At 29.1% G+C, this 16,624-nt stretch overlaps 1 protein-coding gene across 1 annotated transcript in view; it reads left to right on the top strand.

Annotated features, from left to right (window-relative positions):
• The window catches only part of LOC117176894 (discoidin domain-containing receptor 2-like), a 559,289-nt gene that overhangs the window by 306,719 nt on the left and 235,946 nt on the right, over nucleotides 1-16,624 (top strand). Inside the window, exon 4 of the mRNA XM_033367265.1 lies at nucleotides 8,207-8,312. Coding sequence (XP_033223156.1) covers nucleotides 8,207-8,312 — 106 coding nt within the window. The remainder of the gene's footprint in view (nucleotides 1-8,206; nucleotides 8,313-16,624) is intronic.

The following is a 16,624-nucleotide window of genomic DNA, read 5'->3' as shown; positions in this document are numbered from 1 at the left end:
AAATCAGTTAAAACTGACTTTTAATCATTCACACTCATTCGATGATTTCAAAAGGCTCTTTTGACTGCTTCTTCAGTCATCGAATCAGCATTATTTAAATCAGTTAAAACTGACTTTGCATCAGGGAAAACTGATTTTAAATCAGTCACACTCATTGATTGATTTAAAAAGTCTCTTTTGACTGCTCTTTTTGTCATCAAATCAGAATGATTTAAATCAATCAAAACTGACTTTAAATCAGTCAGAACTGATTTTGAATCATCACACTCCTTGGCCGATTTTAAAAGTCTCTTTTGACTGCACCTTCAAGCATCGAATCATCATTATTTAAATCAGTTAAAACTGACTTTTAATCATTCACACTCATTCGATGATTTCAAAAGGCTCTTTTGACTGCTTCTTCAGTCATCGAATCAGCATTATTTAAATCATTTAAAACTGACTTAAAACCAGTCACACTCATTGACTGATTTGAAAAGGCTCTTTTTACTGTTTCTTCATTCATCGAACCAGCATTATTTAAATCAGTTAAAACTGACTTTGCATCAGGGAAAACTGATTTTAAATCAGTCACACTCATTGACTGATTTAAAAAGTCTCTTTTGACTGCTTCTTTAGTCGTCGAATCATATTGATTAGAAACAGTCCAAAATTACTTTGAATCAGTTAAAACTAAATTTGAAAGATTCAAAACTGATTTTTGAATCAGTAAATTTTGATTGATCCAAATCTGGAGCTGGAGAAATTCCTGCTCGACAGAAAATATCCATGCAGAGTCAATATATTAACGAACGTGCCGGAAACCTGTAGATGTAGGATAGAGTTGGCGGAAATTTTACCTTTGGACTCTTCTTACAGAGAAGCGACCGTAACGAGCCTCGCTGACCAAACGTGCCTTATCGAGCTCGTAAATCTATCGAAATAGCCATGTACTTGGTGATTTCCTTCAAACAGCAAGGTGCGAGTTGTTGATTTTTTAGCGCACTTTATTCTTCAGCCTCGATAAATGTTTGCTAGAGCGCTAATAAAGTGGACGCGAAAATGACGGGTTCTCAACTGTTTTTGTGACATGGGATGACAGGAGGGGGGGGGGGGCTGCAGTTCAAAAAGTCTGTGTAACTATATTCTCATTTTTTTCTGCTTCAAGAAACTTTTCATTGCTTTTTTTTTTAGTAAAACTTTTTTTTGGGACGGGAGTGAATTGAAAAATACGACCGAACTTACGAACAGAAGTCTCCGTCTCTTTCTTACAGTTATACTTTTTAAAGGGTCTTTCTTTAGTCGCACCTTCCTTTTGTGCGGCGATTCGCAATTGCTCTACAGAAGTCTTTTGGATATCCCCACTACTGCCGCTACAACTAAACCCCACTACACCACCATTCTAGCTACTTTGCACTCATGTACGTTCTCAATGACTTAGTGTTCTCTACATGAGGAGTAGCGCACGCAATGTTTTACTTCTGCCACGTGACCCCACTATCACACACATTTTTTTTATGTATGAGCCATGCATAAATTACGTGAAGTTTTTTCCTTAAATTTTGAACTACGTAGCCATCCTTTTTAGGTTCTGTACAACAAGTCATTGAATTCACAAGAAAGAGAAAAAATGTTAACTAAAAATTTAATTGTTGATATTCCAACCAGAAATAGATTTTTACTTTAAATAAAGAACGGTTTAACTGAACCAAAAAGGACAAAATGTCTCTAAAATGAGATGAATTTTCAAATCAAAAAAACGACTTTTTAATTAGAGTAGCATTTTTTACAAAGTAATATTTTTCACTCAAGAAAGACAATAAATTTAATCAAAAATGTTGCATTTTTAATACAAAAAGGTGATATTTCCACAACACAGTTAAATTTTCAATCAAATAAATCAATTTTCGACTAAAAATATGAATTTTTAACGAAAAAGATTAATTTTCTACTAAAAAGGCGATACCTCAACAAAAAACAAATTTTCAACCAATAAGTTGGTTTTTTATAACATTTTAAAAATGCTTTAACTCTGAAATTTTTATTATAAAAAAAAGTTCCTAAAAATTTTAAAATTCTCTATTTTTTTAAATTTGTATCCAAAATGTCTGGTGAACGAACTCGTCCTTTCTTTCAGGACTTAAAAAAAGTCTGCCAAAGATCGATATGATTAGTTCATTTTGTCGAGAGTTATCGTTATTACGGACGGACAGACAGACAGATGCCATCGTAAAAAGTTGATTTTTCATTCAGGGGGTCTCGAAACGCGGAGATCCGTTGAAAAACTGTTATGTCAATTTCGGACAATTATGATACTCCCTCAATCATAAATAATGAGAATGTAAAATTAATTTTCTACAGAAAAGTTAGATTTTTTACCAAATTTTTTAATTTTAATTTCAAAATGATGAAAGAGTTTAATTTTCATCTTAAAAAGATAAATTCTCAAAAAACAAAACTTTCTTAATCAAAAAAGATGAATTTTTTTAAACGCAGATCCATTTTTAACCCAGAAGCTAAATTTCCGATATAAAAAGTTTATTTTCTGCTAAGAGAGATGAATTTTCAACCAAGAAAGATGACTTTTTACCATAAAAGGTCAATTTTCAACCTAAAAGAACGTATTTTCATCCAAAAAACTTGCACTTTCTACCAAAAAAAATGATATTAACTATTAAATTGAATTTTCATTCAAATAAATGAACTTTAAATATGATGTTAAAATTTTTTTAAATAGCTGAATTTTCAACTTGTAAAGATGAATTTTCTACCAAGAAGATTAATATTCTACCGAAAGACGCAATTTTAATCAAATTTAAGAGTTTTTAACTTCACAGTTCAATTTTTAACTGAAAAATATAGGTTTACTAAGAAAAATAGAGCATTGAAATTTTGAGTAAAAAAAGAACTAATTTTAAACAAAGAAGAAGAAATTTTCTAAGCAAGAAGACGCATTTTTAACAAAATAAATAAATTTTTAGATGAATAATGTAGCCTCTCACCAAACTGTTTGATATTCTACCACCGTAGTTAAATTTTTCACGAAACATAAGAATTTAACAGAAAATATAATTTACAATCAAATAGTTTAATTTTCTACCAAGTTGTGAAATTTTTAACCCGAATAACTGAATTTTCAAGAAAATAGTTAATTTTTCAGTAGTGTAGTTTTTAACAAAATAGTTTAATGTCCTACCAAAATGTTTAATTTTTTGTCAAATATTTTAATTTTTAAGCGAGGACAACAAATTTTCTACAAAACAGTCGACTTTTCAACCCGAAAATATGAATTAAAAAATATAATATTTAGGACGCAATAGTTGAATTTTTAAGTAAAATGATTACCAATCAAAAAAAGAAGTTTCTTTCACAAAGCATTTCAACTTTAAACCAAGTAGGTGATTTTTTAACAAACAAAAAACTTCTGAACGAAAAATATAATAGTTCATATTTTAACAAAAAAATATTTTATTCAAAATAAAAAACAACAGACTTCAAACAAAAAAGATAACTTTTCAAGAAAATGGTTGAATTCTCATCCCAAATTGATTCATTTTCAACCAAGCAGTTACATTTTAAAAAAACAATGAATTTTCAAACAATTAAGATAAAGTTTCAGCCAGAAAGGACGAATTTTTAACATAATATATAAATTTTCAACCAAAAATAGAATTGTTGCAAAAAATTGTTGCAAAAGATAAAATAGTTTAATTTTTAACGTTTAGGAAATATAATAATTTATTATATTATTTAACTATTTAAAAAATTGGTAATCTCCAAATATTAAAATAAATGGGTCAAGGAATTTAAAATTGTTTATCTTTTCAATATATGGAATTAGAAATCGAGGGAGGTGAACCTGCGCCAAGCGCGTGTGCATTGACTGCTAGTCATGTACACAATAAATCCAACTTCATTAGGATATTTAATTCACCTCGGATGATAAATATATTTGGACTTCGCATGCCAGATTCCAATTAAACCTGTCACAATATTTTGCAGACTCATGTTTTTTAGTCATTTTTTGTCTAGTCATTTCTCCCTAAGGTTATATTCATCATACAATTACATTTTCTTCGTGTGTGTGTGTGTATAATTTCTAGAGAGAGTGCACTACTTACGATCACTTTAGTAACCATTATTCATGATTTATGTGGCCAAATAAGGATTTTTTGGGCTTAGAGAAAAGGATTTTTGGAAATAGGGTATTTTATGATGATGTAGAAGGGTTTTAGGGTTTTAGGGTTTTAGGGTAATAGGATTTGAGTTTAATAAGGTACTCAGAGTATAGGGGTATATGCTAATATAGCTTTAGGGTTACAGGGTTTTAGAGTAACTGTTTATTATGGTTTTAACTACTAGAATTTTTCTGGTATTAGAGTTTTGAGGGAGTAGGGTAATATGGTGATGGTTTAATATAGTTTTAAGTTAATAGAGTTATTGGGTAATAGGGTTTCAGATTTTAAGAGCAATAGTGTATTAAGGTAATTTCGTAATTGGTTTTTACGGTAATTGGATATTATAGTTTTAGGTACTAGGATTTTTCTATTATTAGGGTTTTTAGGTAATAGGTTAATATAGTGATGGTGTAATGTGATTTTAAGGTAATAGAGTTATTGAGTAATAGAGTTTCAGTTTTAAAAAGTAATAGTGTATTAAAATAATTTGGTAATGGTTTTTTACGGTAATAGAATATAGTAAAATAGGGTAATATGCTAATAGAGTATTAGGGTAATAGGGAATAAGGTAATAGAGCTTAGATCAATGAGGTAATTAAATAATATTCTTTTAGCCTCATTGGTTAACCGAGTTTTAACTTCATAAACTTTTAGTGAAATATGGTAAAAGGGTAATAGGGTAATGGGATAATTGGGTTTTAGTTTAATAAGTAATAGTGTAATAGGGTAATTTATATGAGTTAATAGAGTTCCTACGTAAAAGGGTAATTGTATTAAAGGGTTTTAAGCTAATAGTGTATTGGGGTTTTATGGTAATAAGGTAATTTCTTAATAGTAATTTATTGTAATATGTCTTTAGAGTGACGAGGCTATTAAGGTTTTTCTGGTAAAAGGTTTCGAAAGTATTATTATCACTATTATAAAAATAATTATTATACATTTTAGGGTAATAGGGTTACTGGATAATTGGTTTTCAGGTTTTCAGATCAATAGTGTAATATTGTCTTTGGTTAATTAGATAATAAATTTTTAGGGTAATAGGAAATATTAAAATAGAGTAATATGACGGTGGTGTATTAGGGTATTAGTAAATCAAGTAAATGGGTAATATGGTTTCAAATGCATAGGGTTTTAGGGTGTTAAGGCTTCAGAGTAATAGAATTACAGAGTAATACGGTAAACGCGTAATAGTGTATAGGTAAGTATTTAGTATAATAGGGTAATATTGTAATAGAACATCAGGTGGATATTGTAATAGGGTTTTAGGGTATAAGGGATTTAAGTTAATAGGGCAACACTTTTTCTATGAAATAGGGTATTAGAGTTCTAGAGCTTTAAGTTATTAGAGCTTTCGGGTAATATGGTTTTTGGTAATAAAGTTTTAGGGTAATAGCGTAATAGGGTAATAATGTAATAGGTTGTTATGATGATAGTCTAATAGGGTAATAAGATTTTGGGGTAATTTGATAGTAGGGTCTTTAGGTAATTTGTAAATTGAATAATAGGGTTTAAATGTGATAGGTTAATTAGATATTAGGGTTTTAGGGAAATAGAGTATTTAGTATTCGACAATAATGTTTTATGTCTATAGTGTTTTGAGGTAATATCGCCTTAGAATAAGAGTATTTTAGTACAAAAAGGTAATATGAAATAGGAAACACGTTAATAGGGTGATCTGGTTATGGATAATAGACCATAGGAATTTTCTTATAATAGGGGTTTAGGGTAATAGTATATCAGAGCAATAGCCTTATAGGGTTTTAGGGAAATAGAGCTTCAAGGTAATATTTTAATATATCAATAGAGTAATAGGGTTCAGGGTGATATCGAAATAAGGTTCTAAAATCTTAGCCTAATAGGTAAAATTAGTTTAATAGGTTAATAGTATGGTAATAAGGCCATACTCTTATAGTTTAATAGGGGTTTAAAGTAATAGGTTTATTGTATAAAACGGTTTTAGCGTAATCGAATAACAGCATCTTTTAATAATAGTGTAATTCGATAATAGAATGGTAATAGGGTACATTAAAATTAGGGTTCAGGGTCTAAGTGTAATAGGGTAATATAGCAATAGGGTACGAGGGCGATACTTGCGATAGGGTAATAGGGTAATATGATCATAGAGCAATTGAGTAATATGGTTTTAGGTGAATAGGGTTTTAAAATAATAGGGCTTTAGGATAATAGTGTGGCATCAGTTAATAGGGTAATATTGTAACAGGCTGATAGTGTAATACAAGTTTAGTATGATAGGGTTTAGAGTAATAAGTTGATTGGGTAATAGAGTTTTTAAATAATAGTTTAATTATATAATAGAGTTTTAGGGTAGCATGGTAATAGGGTAAATTAAAAATTGGGTATAGGCTGATAAGAGTACAGGGTAATAGGATCTTAGGGCAAATATGCAATATGGTTTTGGGTCAATAGGGTCTTAAAACACCAAGGCTTTAAGGTAATAGTGTAATATGGTATTAGGGTAATGAGGTTTCGGGGTAATATCAAATCAGGGTTTGATCGCTTTCGAATAATAGATTAGTATATTAATAGGATCCTAGGACAATTAGGTAATATGATTTTGGATTATTATGGTTTTAGGAAATTAGGTATTAAGGTAATGGTGTATTATGGTAATAGATTAATAGGATTAAAAAGGAAATATTGAAATAGGGTTTTATGATCTTAGTGTAACAGAGTAGTATAGTAATAGGGGCATACTTTCATAGTTCAATAGGGTTTTCAAGTATGAGTGTGATAAGATATTGGGGTTTTATATAAATAGGGAATACTGTGATAAGGTGTTATATTCACAGTAAATTGTGGCAAAAGGGGTTAAGTTAACAAATTAATAGGATGATAGTGTAATAGGAGCTTAGGGAAATAGGATCTTGAGGCTATTAGGTAATATGATTTTAGGATATTATAGTTTTAGGATATTAGGGATTAAAGCAATCGCCTATTATGCTAATAGGGTAATAGCATTAAAAGTTAATATCAAAATAGGGTCTTATGGTTTTAGTGCAATAGAGAATTATGGTAATATAGGCATACTTTTGTAGGATAATAGTGTTTCATTTAAACAGGGAATAGTGCGATAAGGTAATATGATGCCAGTAAATTAAAGCAATAGGGAATAACTTAGCAGGATAATAGGATAATTGTGTAGTAGGAGCTCAGGGTAATAGAGTTTAGAGCAATAAAGGAATTTGATAATAGTGTTTCTAAGTAATAATGTGATTAGATAATAGAATTTTAATGTAATATTTTGATAGGTTAATAGGAGCTTAGAGTAATATGGCTTTTGGTAATAGTATATGTGGTAATAGGGTAATATCGAAATAGGGTTTTATGGTTTCAGGGTACTAGACTACTATTCAAATAGGATCTTAGGGCCTATGGGTAATATGGGTATGTTTTATGATTTAAGGACAATGTACTAGTATGGTAATAGGGTCTATCAGCTATAAAATAATAGTGTTTCAAATGAATAGGGTAATTCGATAATAGTGTTTTATCGTAACTGGAAATAATGTGATAAGAGTAATATGTTAATATCTTATCAGACTAATCGGTAATAAGTTAATAGGGTAATAGAGGAAAGTGTAATATAAGTTTAGGGTAAAATTGCCCAAGATAATTGGATAATAGAATTTTAGCGTAATTGGATAATAGTTTTTTTCAATAATAATAATAGTGTAATTAGATAACAGATTTTTAGGGTAATACTGTAATGGGTTAAAATAGAAATAGGTTTTTAGGGGTTAAGGGTTTCAGGGATTCAGAGTAATATATTAACAGAGTAATGAATAATACTAGGTCTTAAGGTACTCGGGTAATATGATTTTATGTTAAAAGGTTTTTAGATTTATATTGTAATACGGTAATAGGGTAATGGTGTGATAGGGTAAAATGATTTTAGGGTGATATGAGAATAGAATTTTATGGATTTATAAAAGGGTGATAGGGTGATACTCTAAAAGGGTAATAGGCTAATAGAATAATAGGTTAAACGGATTAAAAATTAAAATCTAATAAGCATGAATCATTTGCAGCACAATGCATCGCACCGCTTGGTATGGAATCAGGAGCGATTCCTGATGCCGACATCACTTCAAGTTCCAGCTTCGACAGCGGAAATGTCGGTCCTCATCAAGCACGGTAAGTTTTACTTGTTTTCTTTTCTCTCCTGTCCAGGTCTTCAACCAGGCTGATAGGAAATTGCAATCTTTGCAGCAAAAAGTACTGAGTTCAAAACCTTGATAATCCTAGTCAGCATTTTAAATTGCTACCATTTTACACGAATCACAGAATCTGTTTTTTTTTTAGCAAATAATGACAGACCTGATTCGCCGTGTTAATTATAGGAATTCTAGTTTAAAAAATCATCCTTCGCGAACGAAACTCTCAATTCTGTAGTAAGTACTGCTTCTCGAAAGCTACTATCGTTACGGCTAAGATGTATTCGCACACTTGTTATCCGTCACCCTTCATTAAGTACCAAGCAGACGAAACAAGAATCTGACAAGGAAAAAAATCGAGATAACGGCCATGCTTATAGTACGAAAATAAATGGCTGTCCATTGCGATCAGGTGTATCGGTATTCGTTTAATTACAACCACGCCCTGAATGCTGCGACAGGATAAATGCTTTTAAAAAAACGGCGCCGAAACATTCAGACAAGGCATAAGCGAATTAAAAATGGATCAAAACTCCACCATGTTACAAAGAAAAATTACAATTATACAGTCAAACGGGGTTATTTTGCACATGTGGGGTAAATTCGGACATTCCTAAATTCATTGGCCAAATTACTTAAGGGGCGTTTAACCCGAATCTAGAACCAGTTAAAGCCCTAACATAGCCTTAACTGGTTCAGGATTCAGGTTAAAACCATATTAAATAATTTAAACTATCAATTTAGGAATGTCTGAACTTACCCCGAACGTACCCTGAACTTACCCCGAACTTACCCCTGAACTTATTTCTGAAATTAGCGCGTTTTCTGGAAATAATTTTCAAAAAGCGATATTTCTTTCGATTAAAAAAAAATAAAAAGGAAGTATTAATCCAAGCAGAAACAGATGGGACATAAGGATATATCTATATGGGCCGGTTGTTATGTGGGCCTGATTTAATAGAGATCGAACTATAATATAAATTAATCTCAAAGTCGCTTAACTAGTAATTTAAAAGATATTCTAGTTCTAGCATACAATTTAGAAAAACCTCGTAAACAGTTTCCATAATTCAATTGCTGCCTTTTTCTTCTAAACCGACCCATAAATAACTTCTAATACTTTTTCCATAAGGATTAATTCTATGGAATATCACAACCTCTAGACTTTTTACTTTACCTGACATGCAAAATTAAAATTAAAGATTAAGGTCCGTCCATAAACTACGTTAGCAATTTCAGACTATTTTCACCCCCCCCCCCCATCCCGCTTTACAGAAGTAATTATTGAAAAATTATTTAAAATATTTAATTATAAAACGTCACAGCCTAAAATTTAAATAGTATAAAATAGAATAGATAAATTTCCATTAAATTAATTAACTTTCGATCAAAAATAACCAATTTTTAACAAAATAGTTGAATTTTCAACCAAAGAGATAACTTTTTAAAAAAAAAGTAATTACTAAACCAAACAGTTGAACTTTTAAACAAATCACATAATTTTTTTTAGAAAATTGTTTCACTTTCGACCACATTGTTTAATTTATATTTCAAAAGAACTAAATTTATAAAAAGCAAGTGGATTGTCGACAAAAAAATAATTTTAACATATAGTAGTTGAACTTTTAAGAAAATATTTAAACTTTTAACAATATAGTAGAATTTTTAACGTTTACTAATAAATTTTGTTTTTTAATTCAAAATTTAAATATTTCATTTTTTATTGTTTTAATTTTTTACTTGAAAAAGTGACTGTATTGATGAAATCGAAAGTCTTTTGTTGACAATTGTCCTTTTTTGGTAGATAATTGATTTTCTTGCTGCAAATTTATCTTTTTGTTCGAAAATTCTCTTTTTTTGTTAAAAGTTGCTTCCACTAACTGATAATTTAATAATTCCATTTTCTATTCGAAAATTCAACGATTTTGTTGAAAATAAATGTATTTTGTTAAACATTTGTCTTTTTCAGTTGAAAATTATTTTATTTTTCTGGTTTGAAAATTCATTTATTTATTTTTTTAATTTTGAGCCAAATATTAAAATTATTATCCAAAAAGATAACTTTTTAACCAAGCAGACTGATGTTCTGCGAAAAACAAGAATTTTGACAAAGGTTAATCAATTTTAAATTGGCTGTTTATTTTAAAGTCAAAGGACAAAATATATACAAATCGTTTGAAATTTTCACCCAAAAATATTATACCAATAATATTTTATGTTTAACTAATTAATTTGTTATTGTAAATTAATCTATTTTACTCAAAAATTTAAAGATTTAGTTACAATTTAATATATTTTGTTAAGAATTTGAGTTGATAGTTAACAATTATTCTTATGGATTGCAAATTCATATTTCAATTAAAAATTCTAAAATTTTTCAAAATTAATTTTCTAAGCTGAAAATTTAATTATTAACTTTTTTATTAAATGTTTATCTTTTTAGTTGAAATTTGAACTTTATGGTTAAAAATTCAAGGTTCTGATTGAAAATCCCACTATCTGATTGAAACTTAATCTAATTTGTTAAAAATTAAATAATTTTGTCAAAAAGTATCCTTTTTGATTAAAAAGCCAACTTTTTGTAATTAATTTGTCTTTTCGTTTGAAAATTTCACTATTTTGTTGAAAATTTGTCTTTTTGTTTCAATTCAACTGTATTTGATTTAAAATTAAAATCTTTTTCGATTGAAATATCAACCATCACATTTTTTATTAAACATTCATCTCATTTAGTTTCAGGTCAATTTCTTTGTAGAAAATTTAAAATTTGGATAAAAAAAACTCATTTTTTAGTTTAAGATTTATTATTCAAGTGAAAAAATTATTTTTTATTGTTTAAAAATTTATTCTTCAACTAAAAATTTAAATATTTTAGATGAAGATTCATTCATTTTATGCAAAAACTTTTCTCTTGGGTTGAAAATTTAACTAGTTGGTTTACACCTTTTTATATTATGTTAAAAATTGAAGAATTTTGGTCAAAAGTAATCCTTTTGAGTTGAATAATCAAGGGTAATTCTGTGCAAAGAGGTAATTTAGGGTAATCCCATTTAATCCAGAGTAATCCACCTCCACTGGACCGCATTTTTAGGAGTTGTTTTCTCTCGGGATAATTTGATTGAATATTAACTAACTCTATCGACTTTTTACTCTAGCTGCCTTGTAGAATTAAAATGACTGATGGCCTTTCCTAACTTCTACCTCTCTAAATCCTCCTCACCTTGTTTCCCCATTTAACACTCTTCTTCCCCTACTTTTTTCCCCTTCTTTCTTTTTCCAACTTTCTTTCCCCTCCTCCTTGCACTTTCCCCTTCTCCACATTTCGACTTCTTCTATTCCCCTAATTTTTTCTAATCTCCTTAAATTTCTATTACTTTCTCGCCTATTATTGAGTATCACTCTTCCTACTTTCCGTCTTCTCACTTCTTCTCATTTCCCTTTAATACTACTTGCCTTATTTCTTCTCACTTCACTTTTCCTTCCTTTACTTTCTCTTACTTCCCCTACTCTCCTTACTCTATTTTCTTTCACTGCTTCACCTTCTAATCCAATAATTTCCCCTTACTCCCCCTGCTTCCTCACCCTTGCTTCCCCCACTTTCCCTTGCCCTACTTAGCCTAATTCCTCTGCCCTTACTTCTTCTACTTCCTCTTCGATTACTGTCCCACTTTTCCTTCCCTTATTTTCTCTCTCTTTCCCATATTTCCCTGCCCTTATTTTCCCTAACTTTCGCTACTTTTCCTTTCTACCCTTCCCCTCCTTGAAAAATAGTAGATCGGACGAATGGATATCCGGCGGAAGCTGTAAGCATTTCTGCCTGGAGCTTACAAATCCTAAAAAAAAGAACAAAACTAAAATCAGAAATAATAACTACTCGAGGAAGGCTCTAGGGTAAATAACCTCAGAGCCTTCTTAAGGTATCTTCAATGCAATTTTCTTAGGGTACCATCTCCTCGCAAATTCAAGGCGTGTATCTCCAAGGTAACCTTTTTATAAACTTGTCAGATCCACTAGTGCCAAGAAAGCACCTGCACCAGTTGAAACCCTTTCCTCACCTCGTTTGCCATTCACTATTAAATTAAATGGTGACGAGCAGTGCGGTTGAAGCCAGCCCCAAGCTCATCAAGGATCGCCGGTCATTGTCTATTATAATGGAATGTATTAATATCAGAGAGCCGAGCGAAAAAGAGAAACACCATAAAGGAAGAGAGATAGAAATTGTGGGGTGAAGAGGTAAAGGGTGAAGGGGTGAAGGGGTGAAGGAGTGAAGTGGATGAGATAGAGTAGAATCAGACACAAGCAACCAATTGGTATCCTCCACTTGGTAGCGAATATCCCTAGGGAGAAAAGCTTATGGTATACCATACTCGATGCTGCATTAATATGTAACTAGATGGAAGGTGTGTGACCTCAATTTCATATTCATGTTCTCTCCAGACGTCTGTGCTACGATTAATCTTTACCCAAACTGACCCTTCTTCATTATGCACAAACTCCAATGAAGAATCTGCATTGCAATGCATGCTGCACACTCCACTTCCGCTTCATAATTATATGTGTATGTTGCAGGCAAAGTATATAATCCAGGCATACATATAATGCCTAGTCATTAAATATAATGCCGGGCCACTTCAGGCAATGTACATCATTGAATATGTATTACATAATTTTTAAATATATGAAATTTTTTTTTAAATTTACTTTGAATCTTGTTTAATCCCCTAAAATATTCAATAATATTTTGTAATATTTCGGAATCGTTTGAAATTTTTTGAACTCATTTTGAAATCATTTTATATCCTAATTCTAAAATCTTTGTATATATTACAGAAAAAGTATATAATGCACAATATCTATAATTCCTAGGCATTATATATAATGCCCAACAGAATCCAGGCAAAGTCTGTAATACTTTTTATTATACACATTGCCTAGGCATTATATATAATGCCCAGAAAACGCCAGACAAAGTGTTTGATAAAAGATAGTTTACAATATACACTAAAAACCTTTTAAATATAAAAATGTAATCTCTTTTAGTTTTTGATGCATAATTAGAAATGAATTAGAATTGTTTTTATTCTATGTCTCATTTTTTTACTAAACAAAACTAATTTTTTAAATGTCATCTCCAGAAGTCTGTTTTATAGTGTCCCAAACAACACCATAAGAGAAAATTGGAGTTTGCGAGTTTTTGGCGGCTATTATGATTTTTTTTGTGGTTTTTAAAAATAAAAATTTTGTATTATGCATACAATACTACTTTCTATTGATAATTAGAGGTTTTTATAAATAATTGAAACAATTCATTATTTTTGTTAGGGATGTTCACTTTAAAAATAATTCGGAATTCGCAGTTCAATTAAAGTTTAATTGAATAAATTTAATAGAAATAATTTTTTATAAAATTTGGTATTACTTTTAATAATATTGCCTTTAAACAATGCTAGACATTTGTGGTTTTTTCAGAAATATTCAACATATTGTCCGCTTATCACAATAAGTGTGAAGTAATAATGAATGCGAAATAACAAACCTAATCGCTTTAACAAATTATTATTGTTTAAAACTCTTTTCTTTAATAGGTCAAAATTAACTAGTTCCCCGATATTTTGAAATTATGATGGAGTTTTAAATCAAAAAAGCTTGGTTTTTGGAAAAATGAAAGGAAATAAGTACATTTTATTAACTTTTGTAAATTAAATTTTGACCGCCTCCTGATAAATGCTCAAGGAATAATTCACACTCTATAACTTTTAATGTTTCACGATTTAAAGGATGAAAAAATTATGTAGACGAATAAAAATTGTTTAAACATTTGACATATATCCTGAAAAAATTATTTTTAGAATTGCTTCATAGTGTCCTTGAAAAAAACTCGGGAAAAATTGTTTAAACAAAAAAAGTTGATCAAATAATTAATTTAGAAATATGTTCAGCTTGAAATATTATTATTGACATTCATCAACTGTATCATTTATCCCGAAGAATGACGACTTTTTACTTTTTACAGGAAAGAAAAAAAATGGTTGAGACAAACAGTAATTGTTTGAAAAATAATAATTAGTGAAAAAATAATTGTAAATTTGAGAATTTCTGTGATTTATCGAAATAGTTTCCAGTGAGTGAAAAAATAAAATTTATTATGGTAAAAGCAAATTAATAAACTAAAGTAATTTTTTGGGGATTTGCGACGTTGAGCTAATTAAAAACCATACATTTGGTATAAAATGTGTATTGTCCAATCTGTCCTACGTATCGTGCTTTTTCGGAAAGTAAAAAATTGAATTTTACTATTTTTAATAAAATAACAAAGTTTAAACAATGTCTAGACAATTTGTAAAAAGTGGACAAAATGTTGAATATTTCAGACAAAACAGCAAATTTTCTAGGAATAATTAAAGACAATATTATTTAAAATAATATTCAATTGCACAAACAATTGTTTGTCTACTTGAAATATTAACACATACTAATTGAAAATTTAAAAATAAGTTTAAAAATTCGGAAAATCCTGAATTTGAAGAGCTTTTGAAGTACATTGTAAATTATATATAATGCCTAGGCAATCTGTATAATATAGTGGGTATTACACACTTTCCCTGCTTTCCGTTAGGCATTATATATAATGCCTGTAACATATACAAAGATTTTAGAATTAGAATATAAAGTGATTTCAAAATGAGATCAAAAATTTTCAAACGATTCCGAAATATTAAAAAATATTATGGAATATTTTAGGGGATCAAACAAGGCTTAAACTAAATTTAAAAATATATTTTAAAAGATTTTAAAAGATTTCAGAGAAATCGATATATATATTTTTAGAAGTTAAATAGATTTTAAAGGATTTTAAAAACCTTATAAAGATTTTAAGAGATTTAACAGACTTTACGGAATTCAATAACCTTATTTATATTTTTAAATTACTTGTTAATCTTGAAACTCGTTTGAATTCTACTGAAATTCCTTTGAAATACTTTAAAATTCCTTGAAATCTTTTAAATTCATTTAAATTATCTTGAAAATTCAAATATTTTGTAGAAAATTAATTAATTTTAATAAATGTTCGATTTGGATAAGATTTGAAAAAGTGAGCGCATTTAAAAAATTGTTGAGACGATTTTTTTCAAAAATCAATAATTCTCTGTTCGGTTATTTTAGAACAAAAAAATACAAACTACTTCTCCTTATGACTTTTCATGATAATAAAAAAAATACCAGAGTCATATAACAATTACAAAATAATTACAAAAATGGAAATGAAAATATTAAGCCAAATAACGCACGATATGAAAAAAGTCAAGAAAAGAAGTATGTTGATTTTCTAATGCTCTACCAGATTATCGCACTAACTTTTTGAATTTTCTTGAAAAATCGAAAATTCAAATTTTGTCAGCATATAAAATTAAAAAAATCAAATATTTCATTTTGTGGTCAACGAATTCAAAATACGACAAATGATGATTCGACAATAATTATGCAATCAAAAAAGATTCACAAATTTGTTATTGATGATTTTTTTATCGGATGCGTAGTTTTTATTTAATTTGTAAATAACAACATTGAAAATAAAAGAGTAAATTTTTGGAAAAACGACGCAAGGCACGAAATAAAATTAATTCACAAAGGTGAATTTTTCAACATTTTTTTATGAATTTCTCCAAATATTTTATTGAGATTTTTAAATCGGCGTTCGATATAAAGTTTACAGATTTCTTGTAGAGTTATTCCAGATTGGTTTTACATTAAATGGTAAAAGTTATTTTGAAAAAAAGTGTTTTTTAATGTTTATATATTTTTCACTTTTTTTGGTACGCAATAGCTTAAAACCACCTTACGAGATGTGGTACAGTCTACTTTGATCTAATTCATGAATTGATTTTGCGGAATTCTTACCTAAAAATTAGCAAAATGCAGTCATTATACAAAAATATAATATTAGAAAACAAGATTTTTTTTAATTTAGGGATTTTTATTGATCGTAAAAAAGTCAGTGATTTAGAAAAAATCTAGCAAGAGTCAGGGAATTTCTATAATTTTAAATAAATGACAAGCAAAATAAGTTTTAAAAGTTTCATTTGAAATTGTTTTATTTCTTTTATGAAAGATTCTAGGTTTAAAATGCTTTAAGTTGAAGATTCTCTTCTAAGAATTTTAATGGCTAGGAAAAACAAAAATTTGATAAGGGGTAAATTGTGGGTCCGGATGCAATAAGGGCACATAAAATTTTTTCGTGCGAAAACGAAGTCCCCTGGAGGCTTTAGAAAAAATTTTCGAATTTTAATTTTC

The sequence above is a fragment of the Belonocnema kinseyi genome, chromosome 7 (assembly GCF_010883055.1).
Source record: "Belonocnema kinseyi isolate 2016_QV_RU_SX_M_011 chromosome 7, B_treatae_v1, whole genome shotgun sequence".
NCBI classification, from domain to species: domain Eukaryota; kingdom Metazoa; phylum Arthropoda; class Insecta; order Hymenoptera; family Cynipidae; genus Belonocnema; species Belonocnema kinseyi.
The sequence above is the reverse complement of the archived record's forward strand: the minus strand, read 5'-3'. Positions and strand labels throughout refer to the sequence as shown.